Source organism: Poecilia latipinna, unplaced genomic scaffold (assembly GCF_001443285.1).
Source record: "Poecilia latipinna isolate Pla-1442-1.1 unplaced genomic scaffold, P_latipinna-1.0 Scaffold438, whole genome shotgun sequence".
In the NCBI taxonomy this organism is placed as follows: domain Eukaryota; kingdom Metazoa; phylum Chordata; class Actinopteri; order Cyprinodontiformes; family Poeciliidae; genus Poecilia; species Poecilia latipinna.
Genome location: NW_015113054.1, coordinates 415,465 through 438,528, shown reverse-complemented (window position 1 = coordinate 438,528; position 23,064 = coordinate 415,465). Strand labels below are relative to the sequence as shown.

The 23,064-nt window shown below is 36.6% G+C and overlaps 1 protein-coding gene across 3 annotated transcripts in view; it reads right to left on the bottom strand.

Moving 5' to 3' along the window:
• Nucleotides 1-23,064, bottom strand: part of LOC106951073 (leptin receptor) — a 37,633-nt gene extending 14,569 nt beyond the window's left edge. For 2 of the 3 annotated variants that reach the window (XM_015038350.1, XM_015038347.1), the window contains exons 1-5: nucleotides 10,617-10,792; nucleotides 5,398-5,450; nucleotides 3,694-3,897; nucleotides 1,782-1,908; nucleotides 1,185-1,363 (exon numbers count right to left, since the gene is read on the bottom strand). In XM_015038350.1, coding sequence (XP_014893836.1) covers nucleotides 1,185-1,363; nucleotides 1,782-1,908; nucleotides 3,694-3,897; nucleotides 5,398-5,437 — 550 coding nt within the window. In that variant the 5' untranslated portion in view covers nucleotides 5,438-5,450; nucleotides 10,617-10,792. Of the gene's footprint in view, nucleotides 1-1,184; nucleotides 1,364-1,781; nucleotides 1,909-3,693; nucleotides 3,898-5,397; nucleotides 5,451-10,616; nucleotides 10,793-22,965 lie in introns of those variants that run through there. The other variant, XM_015038349.1, reaches the window with a different exon arrangement.

Sequence of the window (23,064 nt, the reverse complement as noted above, 5' to 3'; positions counted from 1 at the left end):
AGGCCTCTGGTAGAGGACCCGAGCTCAGAGGATGAAAGAGACCACCCACGGAGGGTGAGAAAGGAATTTTATTTTTATTTTTATATATAAGTAATAGATATACAAGATTGAAGCTGACTGCTTGAACAAACAGTGCATGTTAAGTCTTTGTTTATTACTGTGTAGTTCTCACCGCTTCATTGTGGCCATGCACTTGAAAATGCCCAAGGCTTTCACCAGGCAGCTCTAAGCTGTATTCCATTCACGCCTGCAACTTTATCTGTCCAGATTCAGCGTGTATAGGGTGAATGCTCCACAAGAACAAACATCAGCAGTCCAAACACAGAAGATTACATAAACTCGAAGCTCTTGACCTTTGAAAAAGGATCATTGCTGGGAACATCCCGCTTTGATCCTTCACAGTAATGAACATAAAGAAACATGGTTGTACATTCAAAATAGCTGGAATGAGCTTTAGTGTTTTTAAGTATGTTTCTGCTTCAAGGCACGATTTCTCAACTCATCCATTATACAAAGAGAGTCTATTCAGTACATCAACCCCTTCAGATAAAATAAGTCCCGTGAAAACCTTACTAATTACCAATTGGTGAAGTGATTCAAATTTTGCAATTGTCAGGTTAGACAAACACACAAGCACTGTGCAGCTCCCCTTGATTAAAACTATTATGTATGATGTATGGCTAAATGGTAAAGAGATAAAATACAGAATCCACATACTTAGATTACCAGGCTTCTTGTCATCTTCTGAAGTCCCTGAAACTTTACTGTGAATAACACTGATTATCCCTTCTTCAAGTGGAAGAACTTAAGCCTGATTGATTGTTTTTGTTCTCAAAGTCGATGTGTTAGAAGCAAGAAAAAATAGCTGCGGCTCATTTCAGTCCTCAGGATCGAAGGTGTGACCTGATCAAAAAGACAAGCTGCTGTAGCCCAAAATGCCAAAGAAGTGGAGTCCATCCGTTGATGAGTTGGTGCTATTCTGGCAGCAAAACAGTGGACTATCGAAATATTAAGCTAGGGGTCATAATGTTTACCTCATTGGTGAGGTTTAGTGTATCAATTTGTTTACCGATTCAAAAAAAATTAAACTTATCCCATTCACTGGATCTAAAGTAATATTAGTTATATAACATTTATCTGTCAAACAAATGATACAACACACTTTTTGTATCATTCTTTCTTACCAGATCTGGGAGAAATTCTCAGCAAAACCGGTGGAGCCAAAACATTGGAGACATTGACCGTTAGCCGAACGGCAGAGATTCTTGTTGAATTGAGATGAATTGAGCACATGAGTGAATCCTCTGCATCACACACAACCTGATGTTCAGATGCATGGTAATCTGTGTCGTTTTCCGGAGAGCTGGAGAGAGGAGCAAATTTTATTATAAGGACTTTGATCAAAGACGTTGAACGTGTTACAAACTAAATGTTCTCTGCAAACGTGAAAAAAAGTTACTTTTGACAGGGACATTTCAAATCATGTGACAACAAAAATAGTTTTCTTGCTGTGAATAATTTGAAATGTTCTAAAAATGAAAAATAAAAAAATGCACTCTTAGCAGCTGTGCATCATATTCCACGCTGTATCAGGTTGGTTAACTGTGCAATGATTTAGTTTCTTTTTTCTCGCCACTATTGAAGCCTGGACCTAGTGTTATACCTCACATTTTCCCCACCACTGACCAAAGTAAACAGCTGTGAGAGGTCAGGAAACACTCAACCACAAACAAGTACACATTCAGGCACTTTCAAAAACCAGAACACAAGTTTATACTTACATCTGCTGGAGGCTGACTGCCATACGAATGGGCTTCATCATACCAGATGACAGGCCACTGGACTTAAGATCACAAGTTAAATTTGACCAGGATTCATCAAATCCGCACAGAACGTCCAAACAGGTGCCTGACAAGAAACCACATTTGCATATTACCCCTTTGGGACCTGCAGCTGAAGGTCTCAGATGTTGAAATCAGAAGAAATGAGAAGCTACTCAATGTACCAGCTGAGGTTAAATAACTTGTTGGCAGATTCAGCAAAGATCCAAGTGGAGGCTCAGTCAGGTGGTGACTCAATACTATGATGCTTTGACTGATTTTAAGGCAAAAACATTTGCACAGTTACAATAACAAGCTGTGCATGGTAATCCTATCCTGATAAAAATTGGTGTATTTGTCCAATTTGCAATACATCTGTAATTTAGATATAAATATGGGTCTTTTCTCACACTAAACGTAAGTACAAGTCTTTCATCTAGTGCAGTTGAGACACTAACATTGTAACCAAGATAAAATCAACTCCTTTGAATGAAGTGCTTAAAAGCAAAGATGTCAAGACATGCTGAAACACAGAAATGTTTTTCTTTTCAACTTTTAACCTCTGTCATTAAACATGCAGGATTTGGGAACATTGGAAAGGATCTACATTCTCCAGGAAACATAGATGGGAATGTTCAACTTTTAACCAGCCGTAACATTGATCACGTCTGAGATTTTATTGCTGCCTAGATGTAAATTACGTAAACATGGGATCTTGACTCCTGGTAAATCCTCTCCTGTGATCCCTGTTCCTGGTGTGTCAGATCAGCTGTTAAGCCCAAACTGTTTACGGGTCCGAGGAAGCAGTTAGACACACAATGGGAGGCTTTAATTGTTCGCCATTAAACTCCGAGCTCTTGTGAATCACAGCTTTTTACAGATCGATTTAAAGAAAACCCACAAGCTTCTCCACCACCACATGTGCAAAATGAGCTGAGTATTTCATAATGACTCAACTGAATGGATTCCTGTCTCACTCACTGAACCTTCCTATCTCTTCTATACTGCAAGCAATCAAACAGTGCTTGGAGTGTAAATTTATTTTATTTTACTTATTTTTTATTCATTTATTTTTACTACAGACCTAAAGAAAGAACAAGTAATCCTCCAGAGAGGTCATGTCAGGTTGATGTTTGGAACATTTCAATCAAAGACAAAAAAAAGAGTTATTTGACTTGCTAGTTAAATCCATTCAACATATAATCATCCAAAACCTGCCTGTGCCTGCCAGCACACATGTTGATCACACCAGACTTTGATGTTGCAGTCAAAAACAGAACAACAAGATAGTTTCTCTTCATAAGATAAGTTCTTTTCATATTGTGAACTCACTTTCAGCATTTTCTGCACTTTCTTACAGCCTTGGTACAAACTTTGCAATAAATGCGTTTTTATAGCGGTGGTAAAATGTTCCACTGAGAATATTTTTGCTGACAAGTTGTTTGGGAGGAATGCCTTTTTTTGTCCTACTATCACAAATAGAAAGATGTGGAATTTATTAAATGCTACTGGGGCTTTAACTGAAACATATTCTTTGGTAAGATCAGATTAAAATTGAGCTTTTTAGTAATTTTATGAGAGTTTGACATGAATAAAGAATGAATGTGTAGAAAAGGAGAGGTTAACATTACTTGTGGTTATTTGTGTTTCTGTTCACGGAGGAGCGTACCTACAACTGTGCTCTGACAGATGAGATTAAAATAACACCTGAGGTAGGTTTGGTGTTGAACAGTCAATAAAAAAAAATACTTCAAGCCTACTGTTATGCACAGTTGAGACCCTGATGCTGTGAGTGCATGGCGTCATAACCTCTTACTGGAACGTTTCACTCACTGCCACACAAACAGACAATATTTTGAGCGTAAACTCTTACCGCCTAGAGACACTGGAGGTTTTGATTCAGCTGAGGAGCTCCTAAATTTGCAGCGTGGAGACTGTGGGAGGTTTAAATCAGACTGGCTTGTCCCTTCTTCTATATAAGTGTAAGCAATAGGTGAGTCACAGCACACCTCATCTTGCCAGGGGACGTCCAGGGCGACTGAATGAACGGGAGCTCCAGGTCGCAAACACTGAACAGCTAAACACAGAGAGAAAGGAGAGTAGAACGGGTCAACAGTTTCAAAAAAATAATAGTTGGTGGCTTTTTATATTTTAAAAGATTAGGTCATTTTGAAAGGTCAAGGTATATATTTTTATATATTGTATAGCCTATGTCAAATTCTACTAGTAAAGAATACATAAACCGAAGTCAAAGACAGTTTTAGACTTTGTATACTTCTTTTCATTGCATCTCCAACATATTTCCAAACATTGTATTTCTGTCATGCCATACATATAAGTTTGCATTCTAAATAATTGGGGAGTGGCTTGTATTTTTAGAGCGTTTTATCCAGTCCAGAGGACTTTAAGCTCCATTCAGTCATTCACACGCTGATGTTGGGAAGATAAATTGTAGCCACAGCTGCCCTGGGACAGAGTGAGAAGTGTCTAGTCCAAAGACTGAGTTGTACAGCAAGAGGATTCAAACCGGCAAAACACAGGTTGCAAGATGAGTCCTTATTTTGAGGAACAGAGTGTGATGCTTTTTTCATCCTGACAATTTAATAAAAAACATTATTACCACTCACTCATGTCTCACTGTTGACCACAAAGTGGTTCTACATTAACTTCTCACAAATAGGACTGAAATCTTGTTTAAAGTTCAAGTTGACTCTTCAATTTTTCATGGTATAGAAAGGTATAATACATTTTTTTAAAGTTCAGTTTCATATGTATGTTAGCATATCCATTTAGGTATCAGGTAGTTTTGCACATCTGCAGAATAAAATTATTGTCCGTTCTTTACAAAAAAGCCCAAATTCAATCAGACTGAACAGAGGAAATCTGTGAAGTTTTTTTTTTTTTTTTTTCCCCAGTCTCACTTTGACTAGGCCATTCTAACACGTTTATGTTTTCAGCCATTAACCTGCTTCAATTTGACTCTTTACAACATTTTAACTTCTTATGAGTTTAGGTTTTTTATTCAGCTTTGAGAGTATTTACGGTGCTTGATTTTTTCCCCCCAGTATTGTTAAAAGTTGCTATTAAAATCCATGCGTCCAAACATCTTAGAAAGACAGAAAGCATGTAAATAGGATGCTATAGTTTGTCACTTGGGTGTTTGAAGAACGCCTTAAATTCTTCAAACAGCCAGGTTTGAAGAATTTAAGACGTAAAACATTTTATAAGAAAATAACTGAGATGAAAAATGGTGCAACATAAGAAATTGTTCTATTTTACCTGACAATGAATGATTGCTAAAATCCAGCCTCTTACCGAACTTTAACCATAAGACCACATCATTATAAGATGTAGCAGAGGTAGGACCCTGTTACTAAGGGTTCTGATGTGACTGGATGCAAAAAACACATGGTTATTTTAGACATGATGTTTCAATATAAGATTTTCATCTTAAAAATGGTGAATGCTGGTTCTGACTTCTGTTCTCCACATATAAGACCAGAGTTCTGCATTCAAAAAACACAAATACGATTTAAGAAAACATCCAACAACACAACACTGGAAACTGGAAACTCACCAAGCAGCATCAGGAGGACGTGAACCAGGACTGTCAACATTACGGACCAAGTCCTGGAAAAACACACACAAGCTGGAACGGTTACTAAACAACAATCCTTAACAGTAAAACAGACAAACAGGTGTGCCACTGTGATCAACATTGTACCAGGGAACCTGCATTTTTTCAGGAATTGTAATGATTAATTTTAAGTCAAGTATATGCTTGTAAACTCCTGCTAATACAGGCAGAATTTTAAAGTGTAAGATTCCTCTGTGCTCCGGTGCCAAGAAAGACAATGCCAAATTCAGTCATCTTCAGACTTCGGTACATTTAGAAATCAAGGCTGACCACAAAAAAATAAATAAATTCACCGCAGTCTTTACAATTCAACTTCCTTTATGAGGAAAGTATCACAAGACTTCAAAACAGATTCAGTTATGTTTCTTCTTCAGCTGAAGAGATGCCTGCCTAGCATGTTCAGCTCATGATGCTGCATGGAAGGAACTTATCACAACTTTGAAATTACAACATTTAAGACAAGTCTTGTTCATTTAAGGACCACCAACTGAGACACAGCTTGCATGTTTTGTTTTGGTTTTGTAGACCTCTGAATTTCACTGTGTTTTTATGACAAGAAAACACATGTTTTGCCATCATGTATTGAGCCAACAGCTTATTATTAACATTGATCTCAAATGCAAACTTGGTATCTTGACATGGCTAAAAGAAAACCCAGCATCATAAAGAAGTTGGAGCAGGAAAGAGTTGGCTGAGTGGATAAGCTGTAATTTTGGAGTGTGACGTTTTATGGTTTTAGGAAGGTGAATTATTATTATTTTTTCCCCCCAAATTAAAATGTGTCTGGTCAACTTATCGGCATTCAAATTCCTGGAGTTATATGCTGCAGAAAAAAAAGGGGTTCTGTTCAGAAGTGAAGACAGCATGTTCGTACCTGTCATGTTTTGTTTTTTTTTCCAAGTTTAAATTTCAAGTGCCATAACTTTGTAGGAAAGAATATAATCTAGTGATCAGAGCATCATTCCAGAACATCTCATTCAAATGATTGCATAATTTCCTATGAAAATTATGCAATCATTTTGCATAATTTGCACTTGGTAGCATGGGTGTTAACCACCCACTTATTCAACTAAGGTGTGTTTGTCGAAGAGACACACCTAAAACAGTCAGGCAAATGATTTCTGAGGACCAGAAATGAGAAACACATACTTTTTTGAAGCTTAATCTTTCTGGTCAACATTGCCACAGAAAATCTGGATTTTTGATAATGTCTATGCCACATCTCAAGCACCAATCAGAGAAGCATTCAAAGCAGAGAACCAGCAGGGCTCTAATTTCTGATATCATAGCGTTAATTTCTGATAGACGTGATGCATAAGAAAGCATAATCCAGATAAAAACTATACACAATGTATTAATTGAGAAAAAGCTCCACATACACAAGTACGTGTATGTATAATTATTTTGAATTGTGTAAAAATAACACAATTCAGTGCATGTTTAAGCGGTTGTGCCAAACGCATTACATTCTTTCACATTACATCATGGTTTTCTATTTTGTTTTTAGAAATAAAAATATGATGAAATCCTTTACAATTACAGCTATGGGGTATGTCTTAACCTTTGAACTTCTGAAAGCTGTCATTTTTTACAGCAGTTTGTAAAACTGCTCACATTCAGTCAGGTTGGATGCCAGATTCAAAACTGGACTCGCTAGAAGTTCTTTGACTGGGCCACGACGTGAAAATGCTTTAATTTATACGGTTTCATCATAGCTCTGGCTGTTAGTTTGGCGTTGCTGTAATCTTGGAAAGAGAACCTCCACCCCAGTCTATAACAAGCTATTTTTCAACATTGCCCTGTATTTAGTTCTTTTGATCCTCTTATAAACTCTGTCCAGATTTCCTGTCCTTGCTGGGGAAACTAAGCAAGTGCGAAAACTTTGTGCAGAACCTTTCACATGTCAAAAACCACAAAGCTTTACAATAAAAACAAGCACAAAAACAAAAAAATAGGAGATAAAACAAGAAAAAAGAAAAAAGAAAAGATGAAACAGCAAGCGTAACGTTCTGTTGCCTAAAGCTAGCAAAAAGCCTGTCTGTATTTAAAGAATCTTCAGCTGAAGGAAACAATCTGGAGGTCACAGTTCAAAAGGATTAATTTTCTTTGGTCCTAAAATGCATTTGTGGGACCATTAACCACCCCAGTTTTTAGGGGGACGGTGTGTTCAGGGTGAAGTGCAGTATTAGCTCTCTGTCACACATAGCATCCAAGCCATGAAGTTACATTTTGGTCTCATCTAACCAGATGACCTTTTAGCATGTTTACTGTGTCCCTTACATGGCTTATGGCAAACAAACAAATAAACAAAAAAAAACAAAGGTTCATTAACAACTTGAAAAATCTGTCCTTTCCTATTCTCCGTACAACACTTTGGTCAAACTTAAGTGTCGTCTTGTCACTCTGTCATAAGTCAGATTTATGGCTTGCTTGACTAACAGTTGTGTCAACAGACTCTTCAGTCTGAGCTTAGGATCTCTACTGGACTCCTGGATGCATTACTGATTAATAATTTCCTTGCACACCATGTCAGGTTAGGTAGATGCTCATATCTTGGCAGGTTTACAGTTGCACTCTACTTTTGCTATTTTTAGACGATGGATTAGACAGAGCTCTTTGAGATGTCCACAGCTTGTCATAACATAAAAGACGGGTACTTAATTAGGGTAACAAGCTTCACTTTATAGAGACAATTTACATAGATCAATGTGGAGCCAGCAGACAGTTAGGTCTGGAGAAAATTTTTAAAGTATTTCCAACCCATATTGTTCTGATAGGTTAACGTTTGGGTGCCTCCAAATGGTTTATTGACTTTTCCTATTAATTTTGGTTTGGGTCAATTGAATTTGACCCAATAGATATGAACTTGTGCAGGAATCTACTCAGAGGCTTATGTAAACATCATAATTCATACGACTCATCCTAAAACAGACTGGTAAACTTTCTCATACTGTTGAGATTGGAATTTGACTCTGGTGTTATAACATTCCTAGCTGATTTTTCAACACTTCCTACACAGGTTTAATCTGATCACAGTAAGAGTCACGGTATAAACAGGAGTACAAAATTCCTGCCAAACAGATCAAATACCACTGTGTCTTAATTAAGTAACAGAATATCATTTCTGGGACATAACTGCAGGTTGAATTTAGTGTATATATTTGGTTAAGAAACGTATGTGAGTAATAAGAAAAACAGCTTTTTAAGAGAGCAGATGTACAAACTCTGACACTCTATTAGAATGCAATAGTTGTTATTGTTATTATAGATTATTATTACTATTTTTTTAAATCTTTTGTTATTTTGGAGGCACAACAAAATTGAGGGTGCTCCCACCGAGCCTCCATACGTTGTCGCCAAAGTCCCAATAACACAAAACAGGCAAAAGATGTCTTGCTACCATTTTCATATGTAAACGCATCAAACAGCAGCATGTATTTTAATGATACTTTTTAAGTTGTAAAACAAAAAAACAAAAACAAAAAATACAACCACAAAAAAATAAAATAAAATAAAATAAAATAAAAAATAAATAAAGCTTAGTTAAACATAAGCTATGTATGGGGATATTTTTGTATCCCCATACATAGGTTGGGGACAAAATATAGAAACAAAGAAATATAGAAATTGTAATCTCAATTTCTATATAGAAATTGAGATTACAATTGAGATTTATATATATATATATATATATATATATATATATATATATATTTCTATATATATTACAGGAGGTGAGGATCTCATTTAAAAACCAACATTTACTTTCAGGTATATGACACTACTTGAGTTACAGGTGAATTTATGCATTTTTATTTTTAATCTTTTGTTTGTTTGTTTGACCAGTCCTCTCCTAGTCATGTCTTTATTGTACAACACTTTGGTCCGATGCTGTTCTTACAAAAAAAATGGAATGTTCAAAGTGATGTGCTTTGACAAACTGACAAAGGCAATCCTTTGTCAATTTTCTCCACCTATGACTAACTAATGAGTCACATTATCAACAAGTCATATCACAACAGAAAGGAGTGTGTTGATTTTATCCTATCATCTCAGTAAACCCTCTCTTTGTGCAGAGCTCCACAATAGATAAAGATCTGCATTTATTCATGACTGTTGAAGCTGTAATAGTTGAGTCAGGTAGTTGTTTAGAAATAAAATACAAGCACACACTCATTCACATTTACAAACCGGTTGAAAAGTAAAATACAAGCACAGGTTCTTATCTCAAAGTAACCGCTCTACTTTGATACCAGATTCAATCCTAGTTTATTAAAGGGAATAAGGCAATTAAGACACCTTCATTGCAGAACAAAGTTGCCCTTGCAGATGCAGGCAACCAGCTTATTGTTACAGGTATGTCTAAGAACATAAATGTGTGTTGGGGGAAGTGCTGTTATAACACAATTTCCTCTGCAAGTTGAAGGGCCTGTCACTGCGTTTAAATAAAAGCATCTGTGTGCATCCAACTATTGCAGACCACGCACTGCTGATCACATGCGGTTTCGAATGCAGTGTGGCAGCTCCAACTGCTCAGTTGTCACAAAACAACACACAATTAATTTTCTCCTCCGTAACAAATGCAGACCAACATGCTTTTTACAACCAAAACAGTAACTATTCTCCAGTTTCACAAGAGGCTGGGCCCCCCTGGTGTGTGCCGCCATTTCTCATCTACACTCCGAGTCTCTCTGACGCCTGGCACCTAGAGTGAGCTTTTTGACAGTCCGCTGATTCGTTTTACATGGAACAAGACGAAATCAGAGGGAATTCAACGGAAAGGAAGTTAAACTGATAGGCTAGGCTGATTTGGAACAATAAAGCAGTATAAAAATGTTGAAATATACCTAAAAGTTATGAGAATTTTTAAATTGTATAAAATGTATAACTTCAAATGACTTTATTTGTCCCACAAGGGGCAATTCCAAAGCACATATTGCAAACAGACTCAAAAGTGATAGCTCAAACAATATGATTTATGAAATTCACCAATACTAATAAACACGTAAATATAAGTATGTAATAAAAAAAGCACTGTGATTTATGCACGAAGTGTGAAGTTTAAAAAAAAAACGGACGAAAAAAGAAAGAGTGTGGCTCCAGAAACAGCAGGGAGACAGAATAAACTCCAACTGTAATTACATGTTAAATAGTCTTACGTTTTAATTGCCGGGAAGCTTCATGAAGGTTTTCTTTTTGCCAAGATCAGCCGGGTGAGTTAAATCCGCCGCGCTGCTGCCACAGCTCACGCCCCGCTGACAGATAAGGAGCTCAGTGAGAGAAAAGGTACCACGCAGCAGATGCTGCTTGGTTGTCGTTTTGTAGAGGAACTGAAGAGTGGAGCACTGAGGGGAGGAGGAAGAGCGAGAGCGGATCCTGTTATCCCGTGGTGCGTTCAGGAAGCCTCCGAAATTACACTAATTTTATGGGATGTACATAAACCGAGCACAGCATATTTCTTGGGAGGACTCCGAACTACATCAAGCATCTCTCTCTATGAAACATGTGTTTAATTTGAATCAAATCGCAAAAAGCATCTGTCTTTAAATTACTTAGAATAAGGGAAATATGTTTTTTTTTGTTTTTTTTTCCGAGATCTTTTGGCCTACTTCATGTTGTCAGACAGGTTCTATAAGTTCATCATGCCAGTCTATGGCTTGGGTCAGTTTTTGTTATTAATCACAATGCATCCCCTGAACCTGAGGCTTCTAGTTGTAGCTTCCGATCCGCAAAAATATGGCTAAAAGGCAATCACACTTCATTTTTAACTATTTTGAGCATCTTTAAGAAACTCTAGTTTAAAAACTGCAACATCATAGATATTTCAAACCTGGATTAGATCATTCTATACTAAATGCAAAATATTTGGCACTGAGTTTGCGATTTGTGAAACCTTTATTTGATTGCTGGGATTCAAACTGACCATGCGTGCACTTTTACAAGTTTTCATTTATTTAAATTTTATGGTATTGGAAACTGCTGTAATATAATGGGACAATCCTGTCACCTTCCCATCTGCCTCACTTTTCCTGAGTGTCAATCTGGGACTGCAGGAGGGCTAAATAAAGTATTTGAACATTTATAGACATTTACTTACTCCATGGTACATTTAATTATTTAATGTATTTATTTATGTCGTTTTGTCCCTTAAAGTTCTACATACATTTCTAAAGAGGTGGTGCCGCAGCATGAGTGTGTTGAAAAGTAGTCTGGTGGCTACTGTGATGCTAAATCCATCAAAGTTCCTATTCTGTCTTATACTCTCTCTGCATTTATTTTCTTCTGACTGTGAAAACTTGGCACTTATACAAACACATGCAGAACCGGATCTCTGTGTTGCAGATAGTTGCTATTAAAATTCTTGTTGTTTGAGAGCATGGACTGTGCAATACAAACAATTTTCTATAATCAGTTGTCTGTACACCGTCTCACACCCAATGACTTCTGGAGATATGCATTTTTTTTTTTTATTTCTCAATATTATTCATAATATCCAAGAACTGGAACTTTTAGGAATGTACCAAGTGATTCTTTTTTTAGATTCATTGTTGGGTTTTATTAGACACTAGCAGATGTTTGTAGAGCTACACAACAACAGGGTTTGCATACAATTGACTCTTTTGAGGATTTCATAAAAGGGGATTTAAAAAGTAAAGAACTAAAGAGAAACATTTTAATAATTATCATTTGGTATGATTTGAAAGTGAGCTAAGCTCTTTGTGTGTGTGTTTAATCTGGGTGTGTGTGTCAGAATGAAATAGTGACTGCAGTCACTATCTGACTATGTGACGTAGAAAAGAATGCGTCATTGTGTGCCTCAGTGAAGGGGAGGAGAGTCATTTGCAAGTGGATTTAATCTCACAACGAAGGGCATCACATCCATTTTCCAACCCACTTATCTTTATTTGAATAGATTTGCCTCATCTGTTTTCAGTGCCCCCACATCCTTCAACTGACTGAAAACTGCAGTGACAGTCAGAGCCTGGCAGCCTATGCTTTTACACACATTTAAAACAAAAGCAAATGCAAATGTCAGGAAATAATCTCTTTTTTTTATCAAATTAATATTTTTTATTTTTGTGGCTGTGGAAGGCAAAAGTCTAAGCTACATTCACCCCATGTCTCACCTGTTGATTGCTGAACATGCTGAACATGGCCACCAGCCAACTCACAACAGGATTAGGGTGGCATACAAAATGGATAACTGGATAATTAAAGTTATTGAAAAGCAAGGATGGTACATTTTAGAAAACTGTCCACATGAAATCCTACACAAGCTGTAAAGTCTTCCTCTTCTGCAGTCATTTCACCTCACAACATTAAAAGAGGAGAGATTTGAGACTTACACCCCTGCTACATACATTTTGAATTTAGGTCAAGTTTTCAGGTTCACTGACCAGTGTGAGCAAAACAAAGACAGTGCTACAACAGAAGCCTGAACTTAAATTGAGGAGACTCTCCTCTATGCTGACATCATTCCAACCTGTGAACAGGATGACCTCATCGTTTCAACACAAAATTAAATCCTCAGGGAGAAAACATCACTTTTCTGAGAGATGTATCAGAACACAAAAAAATGTTGTCATCTCATTCCACATTTCGTATGAAACCTAATAATGTTTTGAGGTTCAAACAATAAAGCAGCTAGAATATTGTCTTGTCCATCTCTTTAGAAAACATTGTTTTCACTGCTGTGTTGGAATTACCATTTTAAGTAACTCAAACTGGTTTATTCAAACAGTTTACTGTTGGTACACTCTCATTAGTTGCACCGTATGATACGCATCAGCAACCACAGCTCATTACTTTATAGTTTGTCTCAAATTAAACACATTTTATTTTATTAATTGTTTAAAATAGTCAGTAGAAATGACACTGTGCTTTCAGATGCTCCTTATTCCTTGGTCACATGCTGCTTTTCACTTTCTAACATCAAAATGACTTGGCTGCTGAGTTGCCCATGTCTAAATTAAAAGTAAATGAGCCATGACTCAAATAGGAGAGCCAACTGTTGAATAATTAAAGCACAAGATGGAGAGGAAACACCTTCAGAGGGGCTTACACACTGACATCATCCACACACTGAGATCATGATCTCAAGCTTGAATGACAACACTAAGGCGTGATGATGTCATCTCCTTTCAATGGCTCTGCTGGGATGTGACTTTGACATTCTCTTATTTTTAGACAGTCCCACAGCATCAGAGATTCTGGTTAATTTTGTATGTAATTTAAATTCAAATATAGATAGTAAGAAATATAAATGTTTTGTTACTCTAACATTTTTATTTCTCTAATATTTATCAAAAATTATATTTTGGGTCAACTGGTAATGTGGGATCATCCATATGTAAACTGTTTTTGAAGTGTGACCTGTAGATAAGTTGATAAATACAAAAAATTAGAGAACAAAAAAAAAAAAAACTCCACATGGAGCTCCTAAATGTGCTGTTCTTTCATAATAACCACACAGAAGTATGCACACACTGTTCTGCTGATGTTAAATGATAGGGGTTGTTTTGCTAGATATCATGTTTCAGGGGCTGCATAATACAGTCAGCAGGAGAAAAAGGCTGGACTAGGCAGCAGAACTGTTTACAACACTAATTATTTGTTTACAAGACTGATAAGCTATTGATTTGTTATTTTCCTGCCTGGGTCACATCTTGTACACAGTATTCCAAAACATTTTATAAATATTTAACAGATGCTAATTATGACATAATTTTGAGATCTCAACAGAATTTACACATTTTGTTTCATTATAACTACAAAGTAAAATGTCTTTTATTGTGATCATCATTATAACAGATCCGTGGTTCCCAAACCTTTCAGCTTCCAACCTAAAGAAATAAAAGTTTACAATGGGTACAGAGACAACACAAACAGCAAACCCTTCTCTTTCTAAGTATGGATTTGGTTTCTCCTCTGAGAATGAGAGTTCTCAGACTAACCTTGGTCTGTCTGCAGCAGTCGCTTTCATTTGCCACACTGACATTGCTACCCAGCTTTCCTGGGTCAGAAAAACTGACCCAGGAAAGCTGGGTCAGTTTTCCTGGGTCATTTTTGTGCTTTGAAAAGCAATTGTAAAAGCTTCTGTTTGCAATCACACTAACTGTTAGCATGTGTTAACATGTTCGCCACAACAGAAAGCTTTGCATAGTGACTAAAATCAATGTGACAATGTGACCAACTATGTGCTCCCAGGAATGCAGCGTCTTACATTTGGAATTCAATGCTTTTGCTGTAGTTAAGTGTTCTGGATAATGCATCCATTTTCTATAATATGAAATAGGCCAGTAGTTCAGAGCTGTCATCTAGGAAACACATCTTGATGATGTAAAATTGAAAGATGCAATGTTGTTTTATGTGAAAACAAAGTAGTTTTTGTGCCAAAAGTTCAACTGGCAGCTCTTTAAAACATCAGCACAGTGCTTTTCCTGGTGCCGCTGACAGACTTATGCTGAATCAAGTCAAGAAATATAACCAACGCTGAATGCAATCCCAAAGGTCCTATGTTAAATGCATTGTCAGAAATTACCATCAAACAAGAGACAAGATACATTTAAAAATGGCAACAAAGCAAATGAAAATTGAGTGCATGAGTCAAGGTACTGCCTACATGAAAGGATCAAAGTAGAAACCTGCATCTTCATTATAAATGTGCTCAAATCTTTGTCTATATTTTGCTAATGTAAAAGAATAAATAAAAAATTGCATTAGTGGTGTTTCCATTAAATAAGGAATGCAATTAAAATCACATGTGAATAAGCCATCAAAAATCATGGCGGTGACTAACATAAACAGTTACATAAGGTATATTTATAATTCAGCCATTGCTCTACCACCTATCAGTCGTCATAGGAGACGTTGACAACTTATTCAGGTGTTGGATTTACAAACCCTTCATACTGAGGAGCGGCTCCATATGCAGTGGTTTGTGGAAACTGTAAGTTGATTGTACAGACGACCTTCGGATCAAACACGTTCAAATGACAGACAACTTTATGACCTGTGTGATGCTGTGAGAGCTCTGGTGGAGCCAGCTGCACATTGTCTGAAAAGCATATATTAAAAATTCTCCTACTACTTCATATGGTCTTTGTTATTTTCACTAGCAGCACCACCTGGTTGTTGATCATGTGACTGATTAGGAAAAAAAAGTGATTCCATTGCAGTTTTATGAAATAAATCTATTTCAATATTTCTGAAAAACCACCTCATCCTACCAAAAAAATGTTTCTTCTAAATTGACGTGTTCACGTTAATCAGATTTATTGTCTGAATTTCAAGTTGTGCAATTGCATGGTTAATGTTCTTTGCCAGGCAGAGTATTCTTTGCGTAGTTTGAGGATGAAAGAGCAGCACTACAACCATTGAATACTCACTCTCCAGTCCTACCAAGTTGAGCAAACACTTCACATCTTCAACAGTAATAAAGCAGCAGTGCCAGATGGTGTTCCACAGGCCAACCATTACATGTACAGATGATACCATCCCTGTTCCACTACAAGCAGCTCTCAGTCTCCCAGAAAAACCAACACCAACATGTTGGGATACTGGATGTTGCTTTTAGCTCAGCCTCTGACTACAGCAGTATACATAGGCTGGTTGACAAACGGTGCATATTTTTGTCTCTGGGTCAAGGATTCCCTCCCAAATAAATGTCACTATGTCAGTCTGTGTAATCACATCTTACTGGTGTCCCCCAAGATTATGTACTCTGCCCACCTTGTACACCCACAACTGCTCTACAACCTACATTTCAAACTCTATTATTAAATTTGCAAATGTTGTTCGATGACAATCACAGTTAACCCCAGGATCAGCAGAGAAGAGATGAAATGTCCCAACAAATTTCAGAGACGCACACAGAAGACCTGAACTGCAGCAATAATTCTGCACATTTATGTCTAAATGTGAATTCTTTCTAAAGACACAGAAATGCAACAAACTCAAAGAAGATACTATGAAAAACATTTACTCCTGCATTATAGAAAGTGCATTAATCTATAGTTTTACAGTAAGGATTCATAACTGCATAAAAACAATTTAAGAAGGATTTAGGGATCTTTTTGGTATCTTTTGGTAACAAAGAGGGCAATAAGAAGATTTTTCTATGTTGCAACAAAGTTGGAACAGCACAGACAATTTTTAATGAGATAGAACAGCAAAGTAATGTGTCCACATACTGTGTTTGTAGAGAGGGAAACATAGTGAGAGAACAGCATTCAGATCTCACAGGAATGAAGGACATGTCTGCAAATAATTCAGTTTACGGGTGGTATTAGATGAAGCATTCATCAGAGGACACAAACACCGATCTAGAGGATACTAAGAGCCATGTTGTTGGGATTCTTCTGTGTGTTTTGTGAAAAACAAATTTCTTCCAGATTTTTGTGGATAATTCTGGCTGGGACACCAGGAGAATTTACACACCACAGCAAAGGGCCTGAGGGGGGATGATGTGATTTCTCTAATGCTGTGTGGCTCGGCTCTCTGTCTTGCAGCCCTCCCAGCCCATCATTCTGTTGTTTCGACAGAGCAGAACCGTATATACTGTCACCTTGTACCCTGCACTACTACAACCGTTTCATCACAGCCTGATTGAGCTACTAATAAAACCACACTCTTTCCCACTGGCTTAGTGCCCACCTCTGGTTTACTCACCCACACATGCTGACACATCCAGCTTCTCCGTCACATATTCTGCACTAAGCAGATTAGATGCTATCCTCTGAGGGACAAGCAAGATTATGAAAAAGTGCATATCATTTTTTGTTGTTTTTGTTGAAGCCTGTTGGGGGGGGGAAATAGGAGGTGAAACAGTGCAAAGCTTGTGCGTCACCAGATTTTATTCCGTTAAACCTGGTGAAATGTCCCTTTTCAACCAAGACAATAAAGACAACCAAATAATTGAAAATGAGATTATATATTGGTATTGCCGCTCCAAGTAGCATTTGTAGCTGCATTTTAAATTGAAAAAGGTTTATGTAGCTTATTTAATTTCTGCTGCTTGAATTTTCGGTCTCAGAAATTCATAATTCCAACAGATGTTTTTAGAAAGTTTTTGTTTATTCTTTCAAATGTTGATTTCTAATTATTTCTACTCTAAATTTAAAATGGTAAACTGTATTCTGGTGTAATTTTCAGATAACACTTGAAAGTTAATTTGGTCTATCATAAATTTAACAAGAATTGTGTTTAGACCAACATACCTGTAGATATTTACACATTTCTTCTCTATGAATCTGTGTGTAAAAACCTCTAAATTAACAGAATAAAGCCTTTCAGACGTCCATCTGTGTATAATCTACATAATATGTTTCACTTCAAAATAAATGGGCTTTTCAGTAGTATTTCAATGTATTGAATGAATCTGTATTTGATTGCACAGTTGACATCAAGTCTTGTATACATGAGCAAAAAAACGTAGAACCACCACTGAAGAAAGAGCAACAGATAAATGGAGCAGCAGCAAAGAATGAAAGAATATACAGAATGACATTAACATTTCTCATAACAGAAAATGTACTTTTGAAAAAGACAGGCTATGATGAACAAACAAAAGCTAACGAGATTTTCTCAGATGTCTTGGAGTCTTAACTTTCCAACCATATGAAGAAAGAAACTATGATTCTGGAACAAGTATTCAGTTATAGCACTTTCTTTTCAAATGTTAATGGTGGCTTCCAAGCCCATTAAAAACATCCTGTTTTCTTTTTCACTAAAGAACTGTTTAGCAGTAATTTGCAACAGTAAAAAAGTTATTGTACTCAATGAATTGTGTAAAACAAAAAGACTTCAGTGGGAAAAAGAGGCTTATTTAGGGAAGGAGAAGATCAAGTGAGGGGTAGGGTTGAGTTGGACGGAGGACGGAGTGTGTGAGTATGTGTGTGTGTTCAGGTATAAGGCCCACACCTAAGCTCGGCTAACCCATACACAGGGTAAGTTGTGCCATTTGTGCTACAACTTAAGGCAATGGTACCAAATACTAATGAGGTCCACTTAAACTTTTGACTTTGAAGAAAGTAATAAAAATTACCTTAAAAAAATGATCCCCGTCATTATTCTGGCAGTTGGCAAATAGAAAATGTGATTGTAAAACATGAAAAGTTTATTCTGATTTCACATCAGACAGCGTGAAAAAAATTCATGTGTCCTTTCACAGTGCCTGTAAACCTCTGGTTTTAACTGTAAGGTAAGGTAATTTTATTTATATAGCACATTTTCAGCAACAAGGCAATTCAAAGTGATTTACATGAGTTAAAAGGAACTACAAACAAAATAACATACCAAAGGATAGAAAAAAAGAGGAAAGAAAACTAATGTTGTTCTAAAGTATGTAAACTAAGTGCTTCTGTTCAGGGTTGCTAAGTATCTAATTCCATTTTAAATTTCTAAATGTAAACTGTAAATGTACCATACACAGCTCTGTAATGATGAAACTGTTTTTGGTTGATGCACTTTTGCTTCTAGGTCCTACAAAGCAGCATTATCCAAGCAGCAGGGGATAATACACACACACACACACGCACACACACACACACACACACACACATACACACACACACACACACACACACACACACACACACACACAGGTGGTTCTGGGTTGGAGTCATCCGAGTTTTAATGTCTTCCAGCATCTTCACAGCAGGTTGGAAACCGCCAGTTTGGGACCCATTGAGCAGGTGAAATAGGTTTCATACCCATTTATATAATATTGCCCCCACCCCAAAAACAGTCACTCTTGACTTTTGGACTTTTTTCTCTGCCTCTACTGTTGCAAAAGTGACTCAGCGCTTGAGTCATCCCTACTTTAATGTGTTCTATCTACAGTTTAGAGTCCATCACCTGTTTGGCTTCTGGGAAGTTTGGCTTTCATGGAAATTCTACATTATTAAAACTGACTTTTGTCTTGTATTTCATTTCTCCCTTAGAATAAAAGCTGCTGTAACTATAAATTGCTTCAGCCTTAAGCAATAGGTAACCTTTAGTTATTTTATAATCCATCAGTTTAGCAGTGATTTTACCTGCTTTTTCATCTAAGCAGGCAAGTGTGTGTTCCTGGAATAGATTGTGTGCTTTATCAAAAAATAAGGTGAAGAAAAGACAAAACTACACAACAAAACAAATGCATCTACAGGTAGAGAGTGGATGATTTAGAATGAGAGGAACAGGAACCATTTGAAATGAATTGGCAGAAACACAGAACAATAAAACAGAAAGCAATGACAGCAAAAAAATAGAGGAAACAAAATGGTGATTTCTTTTTTTTTCTACCAGAAGTCAAATTTTCCCCAAACTGTAAATTGGGTCCTGCCTTCCTTCCCAAAATACTTATTGAAACAGATTACCTAAAGGAATTACGCTTTTTGAGTATACAGAAAAAAAATAGTTAGGTTAGATATTTATGATAGTCAGTATATGAAGGATGAAGCTGATGACTCACAACCGAGAAAACAAAACAAAAAAAAACTTATGAATTTAAAAGGAAACTTCAACACAAAACATTCATGTCTGCTCAATGTCTGTTCATAAATAATCACAAAAGTCTGTCCCCTAATATAAAAATGAGCATACATACTTCATAAAACAATACTAATTAACCCCCTGGTCAAAATCACACTACTGCATCATAACCAGGTTGAAAATTTAGCTTCAAAATGTGAAGAGAAGAAATGAGAGCAAGAGACCAAGCCAATAAAGCAAACAGCTAAGGCCAAGAAACCCAACAAGGAGAACCAGAAGCATAAAAAAGGACCTTGTCGTTAGTAGCCACAGTGTTCTTGTTGTACTGAACTACAAAAATTTGCTTAGACATGTGGGAATGTCACTCAATGTGCTGAAAGTGGCTTCATTACAGGCTTCCATGGTCTGAATAATCTCAAAGAACTTTTAAGAATGTGGGCAGGTCTGAATAAGTGTGTATGGGCCAACAAGCCCGACTCAGTTCCGGCAGGAAGACTTGAGCTAAAATTCCAGCAAACTGCAGTGAACAGCTTTTGGTAAATTGGAAAAAACGTTGAAAAACCTGTAGTAAATAGAAATAATTTAATGTGGTCATCCCAACTGAGCGAAAACAAGAAATGTTTAGTGTGATCTAATATCAATATCAGACAGCAAGAATTGTTTTTCTTTTTGTTTTGTACAATGCATGTAAACTTCTCGTTTCAGCTGTAATCACTGCTTACCATCTTTGGTGCTGTTAAGCATTTGTATTTTGTAGGGCTATGGTAATGGTTGAAACCAATCTGCCAAATGAAAATGTAAATAAGCCCTCATTTAAACCTATGACTACAATCTGATGACATGCACAGCATGTTCAATGTAAAATAACACAATAGAGATTAATAACCATGCTGTTTGCTGTGACACTTGAAGTAAAACTCAAAGTGTCTTGAGTGGCAGAGAGAACGATGTAAATCAAAGAAGAGTTGTTTCTGCTGCAGTCTCATCTAAAAAAGAGTTCTGTTTGTCTTTGGAAATAACTATGTATGACAGAGCCATACATAATTACATCTAAAAATGAAAGCTGTCTGAACGCAAAAGAAAAAAGAAAAAGAAAAAGAATGAATCATCAGACTCATATTGTTTTAAAATTTTAAAACTTTAAAATTCTAAAACAAGAATACTTTAAAGACACACTAAAATCCAGTATTTGCAGACAGACTGAATCACTTGGTGTGATGTCAGTAACTCAAACAAAGCATTGAGACAATAGAAAGTAAATGTCCAACCCTGAAAACATCCATGAGCTGCTGCAGCTGCTTAAAATGCCACAACAAACCTGAAAAAATGATAGAACTGTTGTTTCAGTTCCTGGTCTTGTTTAGAAAATGTGTGGACAAAAGAATCAATTGAAAGAAATCCATGATGAACTCATCAAGTCTCTGTTTCTGTGTCTTTCATGTATTCAAATCAACAACGTGGAGGCAAGGAGCTTAAGAGAAATTTCCCCACAACTAAAAGTTTGAGCAAGTTACTAAGAAACAGAGGAGGCAGAAACGAACACTGAGAGAAGACGCTGAGAGACTGAGGAGGAGGAGAGTTAGAACAAAAACCTGTGCCAGCCTTGTAAGGTTTGATTGTTATTTTTCGAGGAGGAATTTGTCATGAGTACAAAAAAAAATAGAAAGTATGTCTGCCTTATTTGCAGCACCACGGAGTATTAGGCATGCCCATTGAACTTTCTTAACTTTTCTTACTTACAATTAACAAACAGTGTTTATTTGTAATTATGTGATAGACCAGAGTGTAAAGTGGAAGAAATCTGATATATATGTAAAACTGAAAGTATATGTCCATCTGAGGTTCGTGTGGAGATGTTTTTGCCCATTTTTCTTTGCAAAGCAGCTCAAATTCTGACTGGATGTTATAAATGGGCATGTTTTACCACAGATTCTCCAATGGAGTTAGGTCTAGACTATTACTGGTTGATTGGGGTCCACAAATGTTTTTGGTTTTATGTAAACCTTACCACAACTTCATCTTTCACCTGTTTGCTATGGCCAAGACAGCGACACTAACTAGATTGTTTACTAAATTAATTGGCCTAGATTTTATGTCAGAACATCAAAGAGGACAAAATACAAACATATGCAAAAGTTGGAAACAATGCATCACATTCACTTTCTTGCTTCGTTGTTATGAGCTACTTTGTGTGAATGTCACATAAAATCCCTTATTATTGAAATATAATCACACTGAGTACATTTGGGAAAAAAAGATGCAGGACAATTTATTAAATAAAGGAAAACTTAGACATGCAACTAGGCCAAAAACCAGTAAAACAAAAACCAACAAGCAAGACAGAAGAATGACTGAAAGTAAGAGTCTTAAATACTGCAGAAAACAGGTGAGAGAGGAAGACAACCAGGCTGGACACAGGTGCAATTAAGCTGAAGAGCAAAAAAAAAAAAAAAAAAAAAAAAAACATGGCAGAAGGAGCAGAGTGACAACAATATGAGCACAAGACAGAAGAGCATGAGGAAGCAAAAGGAGAAAATTAAATGTAAGAAACATAAACTAAGAAACAAATGTTAAGGAATTAACAAATGTGGCAAAAAAAAAAAACTGTAAAAAATAATGGACATGATGAACAGCATACAGCAAACCTAAATGGCAAAAATGACCCCAGAAAATATTTCAAAAATAATAAACTGAAGAAATAAAAACACAAACACTTGAGGATTGTTTTAAGAATCTAAAGGGAAAAATAAAAAATATACAGGAAGCAGAACAGGAGAATAAACCACCAAACTAGCCCTGAAGGAAAGGGCAAATAAATTAATGATCAAAAATAAACTAAAGTCAAAACCTAAACATCTAGAGAATGAGACAAAAACTCATTTTTCATCACTTTCTCTACTTTGTAACAACAGTAATATTACACACTGGTGAAACAAACTAAATCGCTGTTCAGTCACTGAGCTATAACACAGTATGAACTCCTGTGACTCTGACGACGACATGCATTGAAAATCATGTGTGAAAGCCACTAACCTGCTGCCTTAGGTCTGCAGAACTGCTGCAGTATTTCATGAACGAGCAAGTTTCCTTCCAGACGACATCTTCAGTGTTTGAAGCCCCACACCTGTCATG